The 13,436-nt window shown below is 45.6% G+C and overlaps 1 protein-coding gene and 1 long non-coding RNA gene across 2 annotated transcripts in view; both read right to left on the reverse strand.

Moving 5' to 3' along the window:
* The window catches only part of LOC310744528, a 51,854-nt gene that overhangs the window by 1,080 nt on the left and 37,338 nt on the right, over nucleotides 1–13,436 (reverse strand). The gene's annotated exons all lie outside the window — the stretch shown is intronic.
* On the reverse strand, nucleotides 1,315–12,277 carry ATP5F1A (ATP synthase F1 subunit alpha). Its single transcript, XM_083575708.1, has 12 exons — nucleotides 12,027–12,277; nucleotides 9,101–9,179; nucleotides 8,196–8,365; nucleotides 7,171–7,344; nucleotides 6,912–7,078; nucleotides 6,272–6,420; nucleotides 5,605–5,756; nucleotides 5,275–5,499; nucleotides 5,032–5,139; nucleotides 3,197–3,341; nucleotides 2,016–2,166; nucleotides 1,315–1,631 (listed from the first exon to the last, which is right to left on the reverse strand). Exons 1-12 carry the CDS (start codon nucleotides 12,084–12,086, stop codon nucleotides 1,550–1,552), a joined length of 1,662 nt encoding a protein of 553 aa, XP_083431834.1. The 5' UTR covers nucleotides 12,087–12,277; the 3' UTR covers nucleotides 1,315–1,549.

Here is a 13,436-nt window from a genome sequence, read left to right on the forward strand (position 1 = left end):
ACCATTGGCTACGGTACCTAGGACTGATGGGAGTCTTAGCTCAAAATACCGTACCTAGAATGTATCTGGTTGGGTAAAGTTAAAATAGGGAAAAGGTTGAATTGCGGGGTGTTAAGGAATGGTAAAGGCTGGAAAGAGGAGGTGGTGAATGAGGAAACAGTTTCTGAGGGAGTATATTATCTAAGTTCTAGGAAAGGGCTGGGTGCTATGAACTACAAGGCAGTAGAGAAGGACAGCAGCTTGGAAAGCTGGGCAATTGGTTTCAAGGAGTCAAATGAACACAGCCAAAGCAGCAGGCATGTTCACGCAACACAATGCTTTCATGTATTTTATTGCACAGTGCCCTAGGGTTTATTTTCTGTACAAGTGCTGCCCTCTACTGGTCCATACATTTAATGTACTGGTTCTGCTGGCTAGGGGTGATGGAAATTGTAGCCCAAAAGCAGCTGGAGGCCAAAGTTTGCGAAACTCTGTTCTGGAGTCAAAGGAAAAGCACCTCCCAGTCAAACAAGCCATGTAATCCTAAATGTGCAAACTGGAGAACCACGTCTCTTCCCCACCCTCCAGCTAAGGGCAGTTTTAGGTGCTTGAAAACATGCCGGAAAGAGTTGGATGTGATGTCTCATTGAGGGGTGAAGGCAGAAGCAAAGTTTCAAGGTGCAGTAGATGCCACCAACCTGTTTGCACATAGGCCTGAATACACACATAGGAAAAAGTATAGCTGTGTTGAGACGTTTGTGCACCTACCTTTCCAATATGTGTTTTAGAGAAGTGGCCTGTGTGTGTTTCTTTCCAATACTTTTCTTTTCCTCTACAAGGCCAAAACACTTCTAAAAGGGGTGAGACTAGTTTTCTGGCAATGTGTCGGCAGGCGATGTGCTTCTTGGAGGCTGATGTGCCACCTAAGGTGGTTCCCTCATGAATGGATTGTCTCTGATTAGTGGGGTGTGGACAATGAAAGGAAAAACAGGCTGTTCGAAACTTGTGGTTTTGGCCACCTGAGTAAACCCCTTTTAGAATGGGGTAGGGCTATAGTTTGGCCTGTACAAGCAGCTTGTACAATGGATTAAAACTCTGCTGCCCATTTTGCAGCCACCCAAACCCACCTTCCCATCCTATTCCAACCACCTAACCCCAAACCACATTATCAACCTCCAGGTTAGAAAGTCTGAGCAGTACGGCAAAGAGGCAAAGCAATTCTCCCACATGTGTCTTTAAGGGCAAACGGCCTTTAGAAAAAAGCTTTTGTTCTTTAATCGACAGTGTGCAATGTTTGCACTGAGTCTTAAAAGTATTACCCTAACAAAAAATCAGTATGGTTTGCAAGATTTTATTTGCCATGTACACACCTATGTCGGTTGCCAGCAGGTCACTATCGCAGCGAGCACTATGGCCACAAGACTTCTTTACATGGAACTTTTAATTCTCAATGAGATCTGTACATTCAACTCACACATACCTTTTATTAAGCCTCTGGTAAAAAATGGAACCAGAGTGCTACCACCGTTCAGTGACAAAATATGCCTTGTATAGAGAACTGTCAAAGAGTTTATGCTTCAAATGTTGCCAGGAAATTTGTGACTATTTCCTTCAGCTTGGCTTCAGTTTGTTCAGAGATCTTCCCATCAGTCCTGTCAAGGCAAAACCAACCAAATTTCAACTCTCATCCACAGCAGACTGTGTAGCAACTACTCCTTCACTTCAACCCTTTTGCAGCGACTTCTTCGGCCACCAGCTTTCTCTTTCCCCCACCCCCACCATTATCCATAAATCGCCATATTTAACAATATTATAAAATGAACCTAAATATTAAATGCAGTGCTGTGCGCCATCCAAAGGCAGCTTCTTGAAGCAGCTCTTCCAAGTGAAACTTAGGACTATTTTTATAAAGTCACTGCTGCTCTTTAACAATAATGCACAGAACTATAAGAACTATCAGTGGTTCAAAGCCACAGTCATTCCATAGAAATGTATGACTGCCTCAAAAGCAAGTGGAAGTTTCTAGCCTATTTTACCTGATTGTGGAGAGGAGGGCCTGGTGCTGGCTCAGAACGTGAGCAAGGAAAGCACTCTCGAATTTGGTGATCTTGCTGGGCTCCAGCTTGTCCAGGTGGCCTCTTACCCCAGCATAGATAACTGCAACTTGTTCCTCAATAGCCATGGGAACTAGAGAGAGAAACGTGCAAACTTAGGTTAGACTACTTAGTCATTAGTGTGCCGTAAAACACAGCAAACCTGTGCCTATGCTAAGTATAGTTAAGACAGGGGCAACAGGATTTCCTCAAGAAAGTTAAGAACACTTCACACGCCCCTTAATAGAAAGGATCAAGCTACTGCTCAAGGCAGATACTTCTCTGATCAGAGACTGCCAAGATTCCCAGCCAGACACAGGAAAATCACATTTCTCTTTTCCCCTCCCCACACATGCATATGTACAAGGAACTTCTCTTTCATCTTCAGCAAATAAGCATTTCCCCTTGATCAAATAAACTGATTCAGGTAAAGAGAAAGTTTTTAATTAATTACTCTATTTTGCCCAGACATCGGCTCTGTTCGGCATCACCCGAAGTGATAGTGATGGATTTAGGCAATGCTACAACATTAGGCCTAACAGGAGCTCAGAAAAGGAGGAAGAAAGAAGTTTTATCCTCCCTTAGGAGACCCAAGGATCTGCAAAGTCAGGAAAGGTTTCTGACTACCTCATTCTAAACACTGGAACATGAGCAGGCGCATGCTTTATTTCTACACTTATTTGCGCTCAGCAAGATTTCAACTAAACTGAGTTATTCAGCAAACCTTCACCTATTACATCAGGCTCAGGGCACCTCAGGTCCAGGGGCCAAACACAACCCTCCAAGCATCTCTCTCTGGCCCTCAGGACCTCCTCCCCAGGCTGCACCCTGCAGAGACCCTGCTTTGCACAATCCTTGAATTTTTCTGCCTGGCTGGAATGTGCCCTTGAACTCTGATAATGCCTCTTGTTTGCCTGACTGGACAACAGAGAGGGATGTGTGTAGAAGATACAAAGGAAAACAATATAATTTTGCCTCTGGGCCACTTCTGTGTCTGGCCCAGAGGGGCCTCCCAAGAAGATTATCCAGAAGGAATAAAGCAGACCTTGGGCTGAAAAACATTCCTCACCCTTGTGTGACATGGGGAGGGTGTGGTAGAACTAGGAGTCATGCAGAATTCTTACCATATTGTCCTTGTTTAAGCAGCTCAGTCAGTCGTACACCACGATTGAGCAGCTGCTGAGTAGCAGCATCCAGATCTGACCCAAACTGGGCAAAAGCAGCTACTTCACGGTACTGAGCCAGTTCCAGTTTCATGGTTCCGGCCACCTAGAGAAAGGAGTGGACAGGCTTATTGCCTTTTCTAGGCAAATCATTCTGAACACTTTCCGCTTGCCAGTCTGGGTCTTCAGCTACTGCCTGGACCATCAGAATTGCTATGACAATATAGAAGTGGTCACAGTTAACTATCTAGATTAAATATGGCATTGTCAGAGATAGGCAGGCTTCAGGCCTGGGCAAACTACTGTGTTTTTACTAGGATGCTAAGATCCACCAACTGGTGCTAGGTACAAATGGCAGCTCAGCGGCCTGACACAGGCTTAGAATTAAGGAACAAGCTGCCGCCAAACATTTCTCAGTGCCAGAACTAAGCTCACAATGTTTTCATACAGAAGTTGTCATTCGTTTCAGCAGCTGTCATCCACAGCAGCTAAATTTAGTGCCTTTTTGTTACTGTCATTGTTAATCAGTGAGATTAATGATATTAGTCAGATATCATTGCCAATATATTGCAAGTCACTCAAGAGTACTCTCTTGTCCTACAGAAATTATTGCTCAAAGTCAGAGGAGCCAGGACCAGGAGGTACAACAATTTGACAAAAATGGTCTAAGCAGAATTGATATAGAAAAGGTCTGGCATATTATGCTATTTGTCAGGGAATCAGGAGCAGGAGCACTGGGGAGAGAGGATTGGGAGAGCGAAGGGGAAGAATCCGAGGGCAGCGTAGGGGAGTATGACAGTGGCCCGAGAGATTCCATGAGCTTCTCCAGCGAATCAGAAGATTCCCAGAAGGGGGCGCCGATGGTCAGGGCAAGGGGGGTCCCAGGGGGGACGCACCAGAAACAAGGAGCCAGAGGGGAACCCCAAAGCAGCAGTGGAGGATCGGGACCAGTTTCCCCACCAGAGCGTAGTGGGGGGGAGGAGTCACATGTGTCAGGGGCAGTGTCTCCTCCAGAGAGGGAGTCAGGGCTGACCACGCCTCCAACGGAGGGGAGGTCAGTTGCAGCTAGCCCCCCCGAAGGGGGAAGCAGTGACAGCAGCAGTGGAACGGTCAGGAGGAAAGCTGCTGGCTGGGCGCGCGTGCCAAGTTCAAATGTGCAGGCGCGCGGAACAGCAGGAGACCCGGATGGGGAACCAGCTCCTAAAGCCCGCCGGAGGGAGGGAGAAGGCTCAGGGGAATCAGCGGGAGAAGAGGCTAGAAAGGGCGGAACCCCGGCGGGCAGGCGGACCCAGAGGAGGAAGGAGCAGCGGAGAAGGTGGAGCAAGGCTAGAATCTTAAATTGGTGTCAAGGGGGAGGAGACTCAGACGGAGCATCAGCGGTCTGACACTTGAGACGTGGAGCTGCGCGCTGCGGCTCTGGAAGTGAAACTGAACTTCAATAAAGACTTTTATACTTAACAACGAAGCAGCGTTGGTCCTTTGTGAGCTGGGACCTAGGGTAGCTCTGACACTATTGCTCAAGAAATTTCCAACCTTGCTTTTGCTAAACTGGCCTCCACTTAAACTTTTAGTAAACCCATTCCTGCAGAGACAGCAGCATGGAATATGCAATTCTGTATGTTAACCAGAGAATACTCACTAGCTTGCCACGTGAGCTTCTTTTATTCAACAGTTCTAATTGAGATAATGAAATGCTAGAACAGAACGATACTGCTGCTGTAATCCTGCACCCCAACACAACAAACTGAATGCTTAGCTAACCCATAGTGTCAATATAACTAAGATTTTACACTTACCTGCTTCATAGCCCTTGTCTGAGCAGCAGAACCAACACGAGACACAGACAGACCAACGTTGATGGCTGGGCGGATACCTTTGTAGAACAGCTCAGTTTCCAAGAAGATCTGTGGGGAAAACCAATATATAATTTTACCAGACACTAATGTGACTAAAGAAGTGCAATTGGGCCCAATATGGACTTCAGATCATCCCAAACCATTCTGTATGCGGATTCTCAATTAAGTACTTTGGGATCCTACCTGACCATCGGTGATAGAGATTACATTGGTTGGAATGTAGGCTGACACATCACCAGCTTGAGTCTCGATGACAGGAAGGGCAGTCAGAGAGCCACCTCCAAAGGAATCGTTCATTTTGGCTGCTCTTTCCAAAAGGCGGGAGTGCAGGTAGAATACATCGCCGGGGTAGGCCTCTCGGCCAGGTGGACGACGCAGCAACAGGGACATCTGGCGGTAGGCAACAGCCTGTTGATACAAGAAAGATGTTACATCTGTTTCACCTGCTCCAAGAATCTTCTTAAGGTCCAAGTTTGTGCCCTGCAAATTAAGAAGCCAATAGCACATTCAAACCTGTTTGGATAAGTCATCATAGATAATCAAAGCATGTTTGCCATTGTCTCTGAAGTATTCGCCCATGGAGCAGCCAGAATAAGGAGCCAAATATTGAAGTGGGGCAGCGTCTGAGGCTGTAGCAGAGACCACGATAGTGTACTTCATGGCATCTGGAAAAAATGGTTTAAAACAGTTTTGTCAGTGTCAGTTTCTAATTAAATGGAAATGGAAACAGATTGGCTAACAGCCATTCAGTTACTAGATTTTGCCCCATCGCACCATACCATTTTCTCACAGTATTTCAAAGCGGGGGGGGGGGGGGCTTTGCTACAGTAAATGGCACAGTTTACAAAAGTGTGTCATTTCTCTTGGGGGGGGGGATATTTTCTCCTATTTGTCCTTACCCTGGCACACTGTAAGCTGAGCAAATTTAGCATGTAACAGAAATAAAATTAAGCTGCAGTTTCAGGAAAGTAAAGCAGGTCTTTAACTAACAGAGCTTAGTACCAAGATAACGGGACATGGAACTTGACAAATATTCTGCTGTCAAGAACATCTCAGCTGTGTACATAAAACAGTTATAGATCGATAATACACAGATAAAAACAGTTCAACAAACATTTATGCTATTCATTTCCACAGACTTCACTTCCATCTAGGAAGTTTATACAAAATATATAAATACCTGCATCAGTGAGCCTCTTCACCAGCTGAGCAACAGTGGATCTTTTCTGGCCAATTGCAACATAAATACAGTACAGTTTCTTCTTTTCATCAGTCCCATCATTAAATCGTTTTTGGTTGATGATGGTATCAATAGCAATTGAAGTTTTCCTGCAAGGAGAATAGAAGGTCAGTTAGCATCATTTGCTACAGCCTGTCCAGAGCTTTTACAAAGGATTTCAAGCTATATTTTGGAGAACCCCAGGGTTCCTCATTGTGGAAAGATCACAAGGCAGTTTACAACCTAATTGTGTGCAAGCATAATAATCATGGACAAGCTTCTCTGCCTATATGAATCTTTTTTTTACAATGAGCTGAATATAATCAGGAATTCATTGGCAGTTTGTTGTAGAGCCAGTGAACTGCCTGAACTGGATACACCTTAAAAACATGCCCCAGAGCCTTCTACAAAGCCCAGGAGTTTTGAGACAGGTGCACTGGGGTCCTTGGCCAACAAATCAATGTGTGAAAGGGATCTCTGAAAAATGGGAGCTTCGAGAATAAGACACTTTTCTGAATTCCCAGGGCACTTTTGTATCACAGAAAACTTAACAGCAGTTAGGACAAAGCAGTTTGAGTTAGGCGAGACACTAGCTCCTTACCCTGTCTGCCTGTCTCCAATAATCAGCTCACGCTGACCACGACCAATTGGGACCAAGCTGTCTACGGCCTTGATGCCAGTTTGCATGGGCTCTCGCACAGAGATTCTAGGAATGATCCCAGGTGCCTTCAGACCAACCCTCCTGCGAATCTTGGAAGTGATGGCACCCTTTAAAAGGAAGACAACATTGTCATTTCCCCAAATTTGCTCACTACTGATAACCGACATGCAAAAGCAGTAAACATTGTTGCCACACCAACCTTTCCATCGATGGCATTTCCCAGTGCATCTACAACACGTCCCAGCAACTCTTCACCAACTGGGACATCCACAATGGCTCCTGTTCTCTTCACAACATCCCCTTCCTTAATCAACCTGTCGTTACCAAATACGACGACACCAACGTTGTCAGGCTCCAAGTTCAAGGACATACCCTAGAAAGAAAGTTAATTTAAGAAGGAATTGAAAAGATGCATTCATGAGACACTCCAGTCAAGTGTTGGCAGGGCAGATTCCCACAACCAACTTAAGTCTACCAAGCTATAAGGGTTGAAAACAGTATCAGTGATGACAGTTCCATATAGGATATGCTATGGCTGAGCACATTAGGTTAGAGCTATAATCACAGTAGCAGATTGTCAGGGGACTGCAATCAGAAAAGGGGAGGGAGGCAGGGGGATACAGAGAGCCCCCAACGCTTCTGAGGAGCAGCGCCTCGTCCAGCGGTGGTAAAAGCCACACCTCCAGTGCAGTAGAGGGGGAAGGGGGCAGCCAAGCGAGGGGAGGGCCCGAGATGATACTGAGAGCCCAAGCACCTCACCTAGCCCAGCTGGCCAGGAGGCAGACGCACTGTTTCCGTCGCCCAGCTTACGCAGAGGGGTGAAGGAGGGGAGGCGGAGATTTGGGGTGTCTAAGTTCTTATGTTGGGGGAGACACCGGAAGGGGCCACTCCCAGAATCTACAAGTGACTAAGATGGACATGAACTTTGTGGTTCTACCCTGTAAATAGTTTGCACCAAATAAAACCTGTTAAAGACAGGTTGGAGTCCTGCCTGGTTACTCACAAGCAACCACCACCAGCACCTGACACAGGTGTCATATCTTCAGTGAGCAAAGGCTCTTTGTAACAAGTTGATTTTAAACCACATTTTCAGTCCCAACATTACTCATAATTAGGTACCTTTCACAATGTAATCAAAGGGTATGAAGAGACCTTCAAACCAAGAATCACAAGTTTTACACAGGCACTTAATAAAAATACAGATGCAATGGAAACAAAACCTACCTTAAGCCCAGAAGAGAACTCAACCATTTCTTCTGCTTGAACATTCCTGAGGCCATACACACGGGCAATACCATCACCAATGGAAAGCACACGGCCAGTTTCTTGAAGCTCAGCAGAGGTGTCAGCGCCCAGAATGCGCTCTTCAAGAATTGAGGATACTTCAGCAGTGCCTGGCAGAATTTAAGTCAGGACAATGAAATTTCTTGTGCCGCTGGAAGACTCGTAGAACCTTAGCTAGCTTTACATCAAAAGTGACATTTCTGGTAGTCTGGATTAAACAAGATAGGTTAGGTCTAAAACTTGTTTATAGCACATCCTTCTGTGTGGTGTGGTGACAAGACTCTATCTAGTCTATGAAAGCTTAGATGTCCATCTCTAATCTAGTCAATGGCATGCAAGACACCATATATAGAGAGAACAGATCTACAATTGTAAAAGCAGAAAAAAACCATTTTATTATTTTATATTTCTTTGGTGGACTTATCATACCCTTCAGACAAGGTTTTCAAGGTGTATTTGAACATTTGACTCAGCTTTCTACCAGCTACTCAACGAAGCTTGCATGTGTTAGGCAAGCTGGATGAAATGTTTAACAGTTTCATTTCTTGATTCTGTACAATCATGAATTAGATTAAGCTAAATGGTAATCAAAGTACTCTTCTATTTGCCCAACTGCCGCTATTTCTTAAAACTCCAACAGACAATTAAAACTTTAGTTAATATCCCTATTCCAAAACATTTAGAAGAGTAACCAGTTACGTAATTGCTATACAGTACTACATAAAAGGATGTATTTATTTTGGTTCCACATGTTTCACCAAATCAATGCTTAGCTGCAATTAACAGTGATCACTACTGTACTTTATTACCTAAGTTGAGTTTCCAAATATATATTTTTTACTCACCTGTTTTCTGTTGACTTGTTTTGGAGGCATGGAGGTTCCTTGTTGCAACAAATGATGCACCCAGAGCATTCCGAGAAACCTAGCATAAAGAAAAATCTTTTGACTTTTACGTTCAACTTATTATCACTTTCTTGACATTTATGAAATCACACTCGTTTTTGCTACTCCTCACTCCATCTCCCCACAGGGTTTACTTAATTCCAGTTATCAGCTCTTATATATCAGCTATTGATTATTTCAACCATAAAGGTATGTTACTGGTATACAGTATCTCAATGGTGGCGAACCTATGGCAAGCGTGCCAGAGGGGGCACTCAGAGTCCTCTCTGTGGGCATGCGCACCATCACCCCAGCACAGAGTTCGTCACAAGAAAGCCAGAGGGAGGCGCCTGAGGACATTTCTCACATAACCCACATCTCTGCCCAGCCCAGCTGCTCCCGCTCCATTCTGCGCCCCTCTACTGAGTCAGGCAGAGCCAGCCAAGCGCATCATGCGAACTGCTCCTCATGCTCCAAGCATGTATGAGTTGTTGTTTTTTCTAAACTGAAACCTCAGTATTCAGGTTAAATTGCTGTGTTAGCACTTTGCAATAAATAAGTGGGGTTTGGGTTGCAGTTTGGGCACTCGGTCTCTAAAACGTTCTCCATCACCGCAGTATCTGGAACAGGTAGACATACGGTACAGTCCATTTCTAGTATGCAGGTTTACTTGGGATTATACACCCACTGTAGCCAATGGGGCTTTCTCCTGGGTAGAAATGAACAAGATTGTAGCTTTAGATTCAACACTGCTGCAAGTGACTTTAGCAAGTAAGGTTTTGGCACCATTAACACAGAGAAAGAAGATACAAAATCTGAATGATTTGTATAGACTACTCAGTATTAGTGGCTGGAAGGTATTGCAAGAGAAATAATCAGCCCAAATATCTTGATTTTAGTGGCATCCTCCATTCCCCTTCTGTAGAATCCTGGGGGAAGGAATGGGCCTAGCTCCCTGCCATCTGAAAAGTTTCTTTCATAGATTCACTCTTGCACAAACCTATTAACAGGACAAAAGTAATGCCTATATAGTCACTGTGCTGAAAATTGGGAAAATATGGGGACAACCTCTTGGATAGAGATGTCCAGATTTTTTTTTAAAAAAAGCTCTCTCCCATGTAAGGCCTTGCATTTGAAATTGGATGCAAGTATTTGTTGCTCTTTTCAAGTACTATGTAGGAATTCTGAAATAATTTAATTTGAGGTGCCTTTTCTAAAGAATGACCTTCAGTAGAATCTACCAGCAATACTGCACATGGACGCTCTCAACACTAATTGGTCAAAAAGAGCAACAAGGACAAATATATCAACTCTGTAATGTAATGGCAAATGTGAAGACACAGGACTGTGAAGAGTTGATGGAACCGTCAAATATGTAGCAGCAGTCACAGCTGTGAAACCTAGGGCTGCACCACCAAAGTATAATGCTAGAATGAATGAAGATTTACACTGAAATATTTGCTAAGAATGAATGATGTATTAGTGTTTTTCTATTGTAAACTGCCCTGTGATCCGCTGAGGAAGGGCAACATAAATTTTAAATAAATAATAAGTAATAAAAATAAAGAAGATATAAGCCTATCTTACAAAACAGAGGAGGAAGAACTCTAGGACTTTCCATCACTGACAGGCTTTCAAGACATGTAGATCTACAGGGGAGACCCCAAACAAGTTGTTGCATTTGCAACCCCTGAACGTATCTTTTTGAGTTCCCAAACTTGTCTGGGAAGCAGTTTTCTCAAACCCTGATTAAATGCAAAAGGTGAGCAAATATAGCTCATAAAAAAGGCAATACCAAAGGATTCTCTTATTAGATGCCACCAAGGTCACAAATACCAAAAGACGATGCTGTGCTGACACCACCACAAGGGCTGTCATCTTGCAAGGTGAGGCAAGTATGCCTGCAACAGCAGCCACTTCTCTCCTACCCAGGAGCTCATGCACACTCCCATGTATCCACAAGGATTTCCCCTTGTGCGGAGGGCCTTCTCCTCTCTCTTTCCCCCTCTGTACTCATCTGGATTCGGTCGCTGCAGGATCAGCAGCTGCTGGTCTGCCACTTTTTTGGCGTTCTGTCTTTACAGGCTTTCAATTCCATTTTAAAGACATTTAAACTTCTCAATATTCTAACCTGCCGTGCATGGTCCAGTTGACCACGCATTGCAGGGGGCTGAACTAGAGGACTCTCAGGGTCTTCTCCAACTCTACCATTCTGTGGCGACTGTAGATGCAGAAACTGAATTGCTTTGAAAATAAGAAATTGAATGGAGGCATTGCGGGTGACGGGAACTGGATAGCATATTCAGCACCCTCAGAGGGAAAATGAGTCCAACTGCATTTCTGCCCAATATGTTCGCAGCTCAGAGAGGAGCAAATCAGGGGTGAAAATGCCTCTCCTGCAACCTTTAAAAAAGAAACAGCGTAATCTTGGAGGAACAACCATTACTATCGCCATTTATTGATTACCACTGACAACCACCCACCCATGCTTTCCAATGCACAGCCGCGCATTTTAAGTCATCGTAGAAACAGAATAAATCACAATCACATGGCTTTATTTGAAAAGAAGAATCACCACCACTCTGACCCCCACCAACGTGCAGCGGCTGAAAGGGACCCGTTTCCCTTCGCAGTGACCTTGCCAGGCCTCCAGGGGCGAAGGGAAACGAGAGGACGGGAAACTCCGCCAGCCCCGCTCCCCATCCCGCCGTGGAGCCCAGCGACACGAGAGGAGGGCGAGGCAGCCTCGAAGGGAGCGAGGCCTGCAAGAGCACGGAGCCTCCACCCTCCTCAATGTCACCCGCAGGGCCCCAAGATGGCGGCGCCGACGGCCGCCTCACACGGACCGACCTCCCTCCCTCCCTCCGCTCTCGCGTCTCTCTCTCACCAGGCCAGCCTGCCGGGGCAAGGCGCGGGCGAGGGCGGCGGCTACGCGCACGGACAGCATCGCGGCGGGAGAGGGCGGCGGAGAACCAAGGGAGAGAAGGAGACGCCGCTACTGCCGCTGCCGCTTCTTCTTGCTTGTCTTGCAGCCGCCGCAGCCGCCTCACGTCAGGGACCCGCGGACAAAATGGCCGCCACGCAGCACCGCCCCCTTTTTGCCGGAAGAGGCCACGCCCCCTTTCCTTCAGCCTGGCGGAGAGGAGAAAGTCATGACCCGGAAGCGCTTCTGCTGCCTTTCCCCACCTTTTACCTCAGTTCAATAATTTATTATTATTATTATTATTATTATTATTATTATTATTATTATTATTATTATTATTATTATTATATAATTAAATATATATAAAAAATATTGATATTATTATATCGGTCCGGTTTCTTTATCTGCAGTTATGTCTGAAATTTCTCTTCATGTGTGCGTTTAAGGGGGGGAGAGCGCTGTTGGACTTCAACTCCCAGAAGGCCCCCTCCGACACGGCCGGTTGTTAGGCATGCTGGGAGTTGGAGTCCAGTCGGGTCGTCTGGCATCCCGACGTTCCCCTCGCGAGGGCAGACCACGCCCACCCAGACGCGAAGGTCGTCCAAGGGTCGGTCCAAACGGACTAACCCCACCCCTTTGGTGTAAACTGCCGGCGAAGGGGGCGTGTCCGACGCCCTTACCACGCCCCTTCCAAACTGCCCCGGATCCACGTGGCTCGCTGTTCAGTGCTGCGTTGTCAGCTGCACCCGAGCAGCCGCTTGATTTGAGCCTCTGCATGATAACCCTGGTGTCCCTCTGCCTTGCATGATCAGGGGTTTTGCCCTAGTGAGCGAAGCTCCTCTGAGCACGTGCAGAGTGCTTATCGCTCCTGACACTAAAAATCGCTGCGCTCCTAATCCCAAATGCCTGAGATAACCTCATTTCAAGTCATTGGAAGTTACTCCTGAGTAAACGCGGCCAGGACGGCAGCCCTCATTGCCAGATACCACTTTCTTAGGGAGGGAGGGAGGAGGGTGCGTCTTCTGTTTATAATAATATATGGAAAAACACATAAAGTAGGCACACCTCAAATGCGACGAAAATATATTCTCTTCATAATACTGTTACGTAATACGGTATGTATTTTTGTGTGTTTATTCAGTAAACCACCCTCGGATGGTTGATAATAATAAAAAAATAATAATAATACGTAATAATTATAATATTGAAAAGATAGGCATCTCCAATAAATATGATGGAAGCACTGTATATGCACGCACCTTTTGTTATTTGTTTTTCAAAAGAAACGTAAAGTTTGGGAACCCTCATCCGACAAGGCCCCCTCCTCACCCGCCACCCTCTAAGCACAGGTTCCTATGGGGAAACGTTCCAAAG

The sequence above is a fragment of the Podarcis filfolensis genome (assembly GCF_964270895.1).
Source record: "Podarcis filfolensis genome assembly, chromosome: 11".
Lineage (NCBI taxonomy): Eukaryota > Metazoa > Chordata > Lepidosauria > Squamata > Lacertidae > Podarcis > Podarcis filfolensis.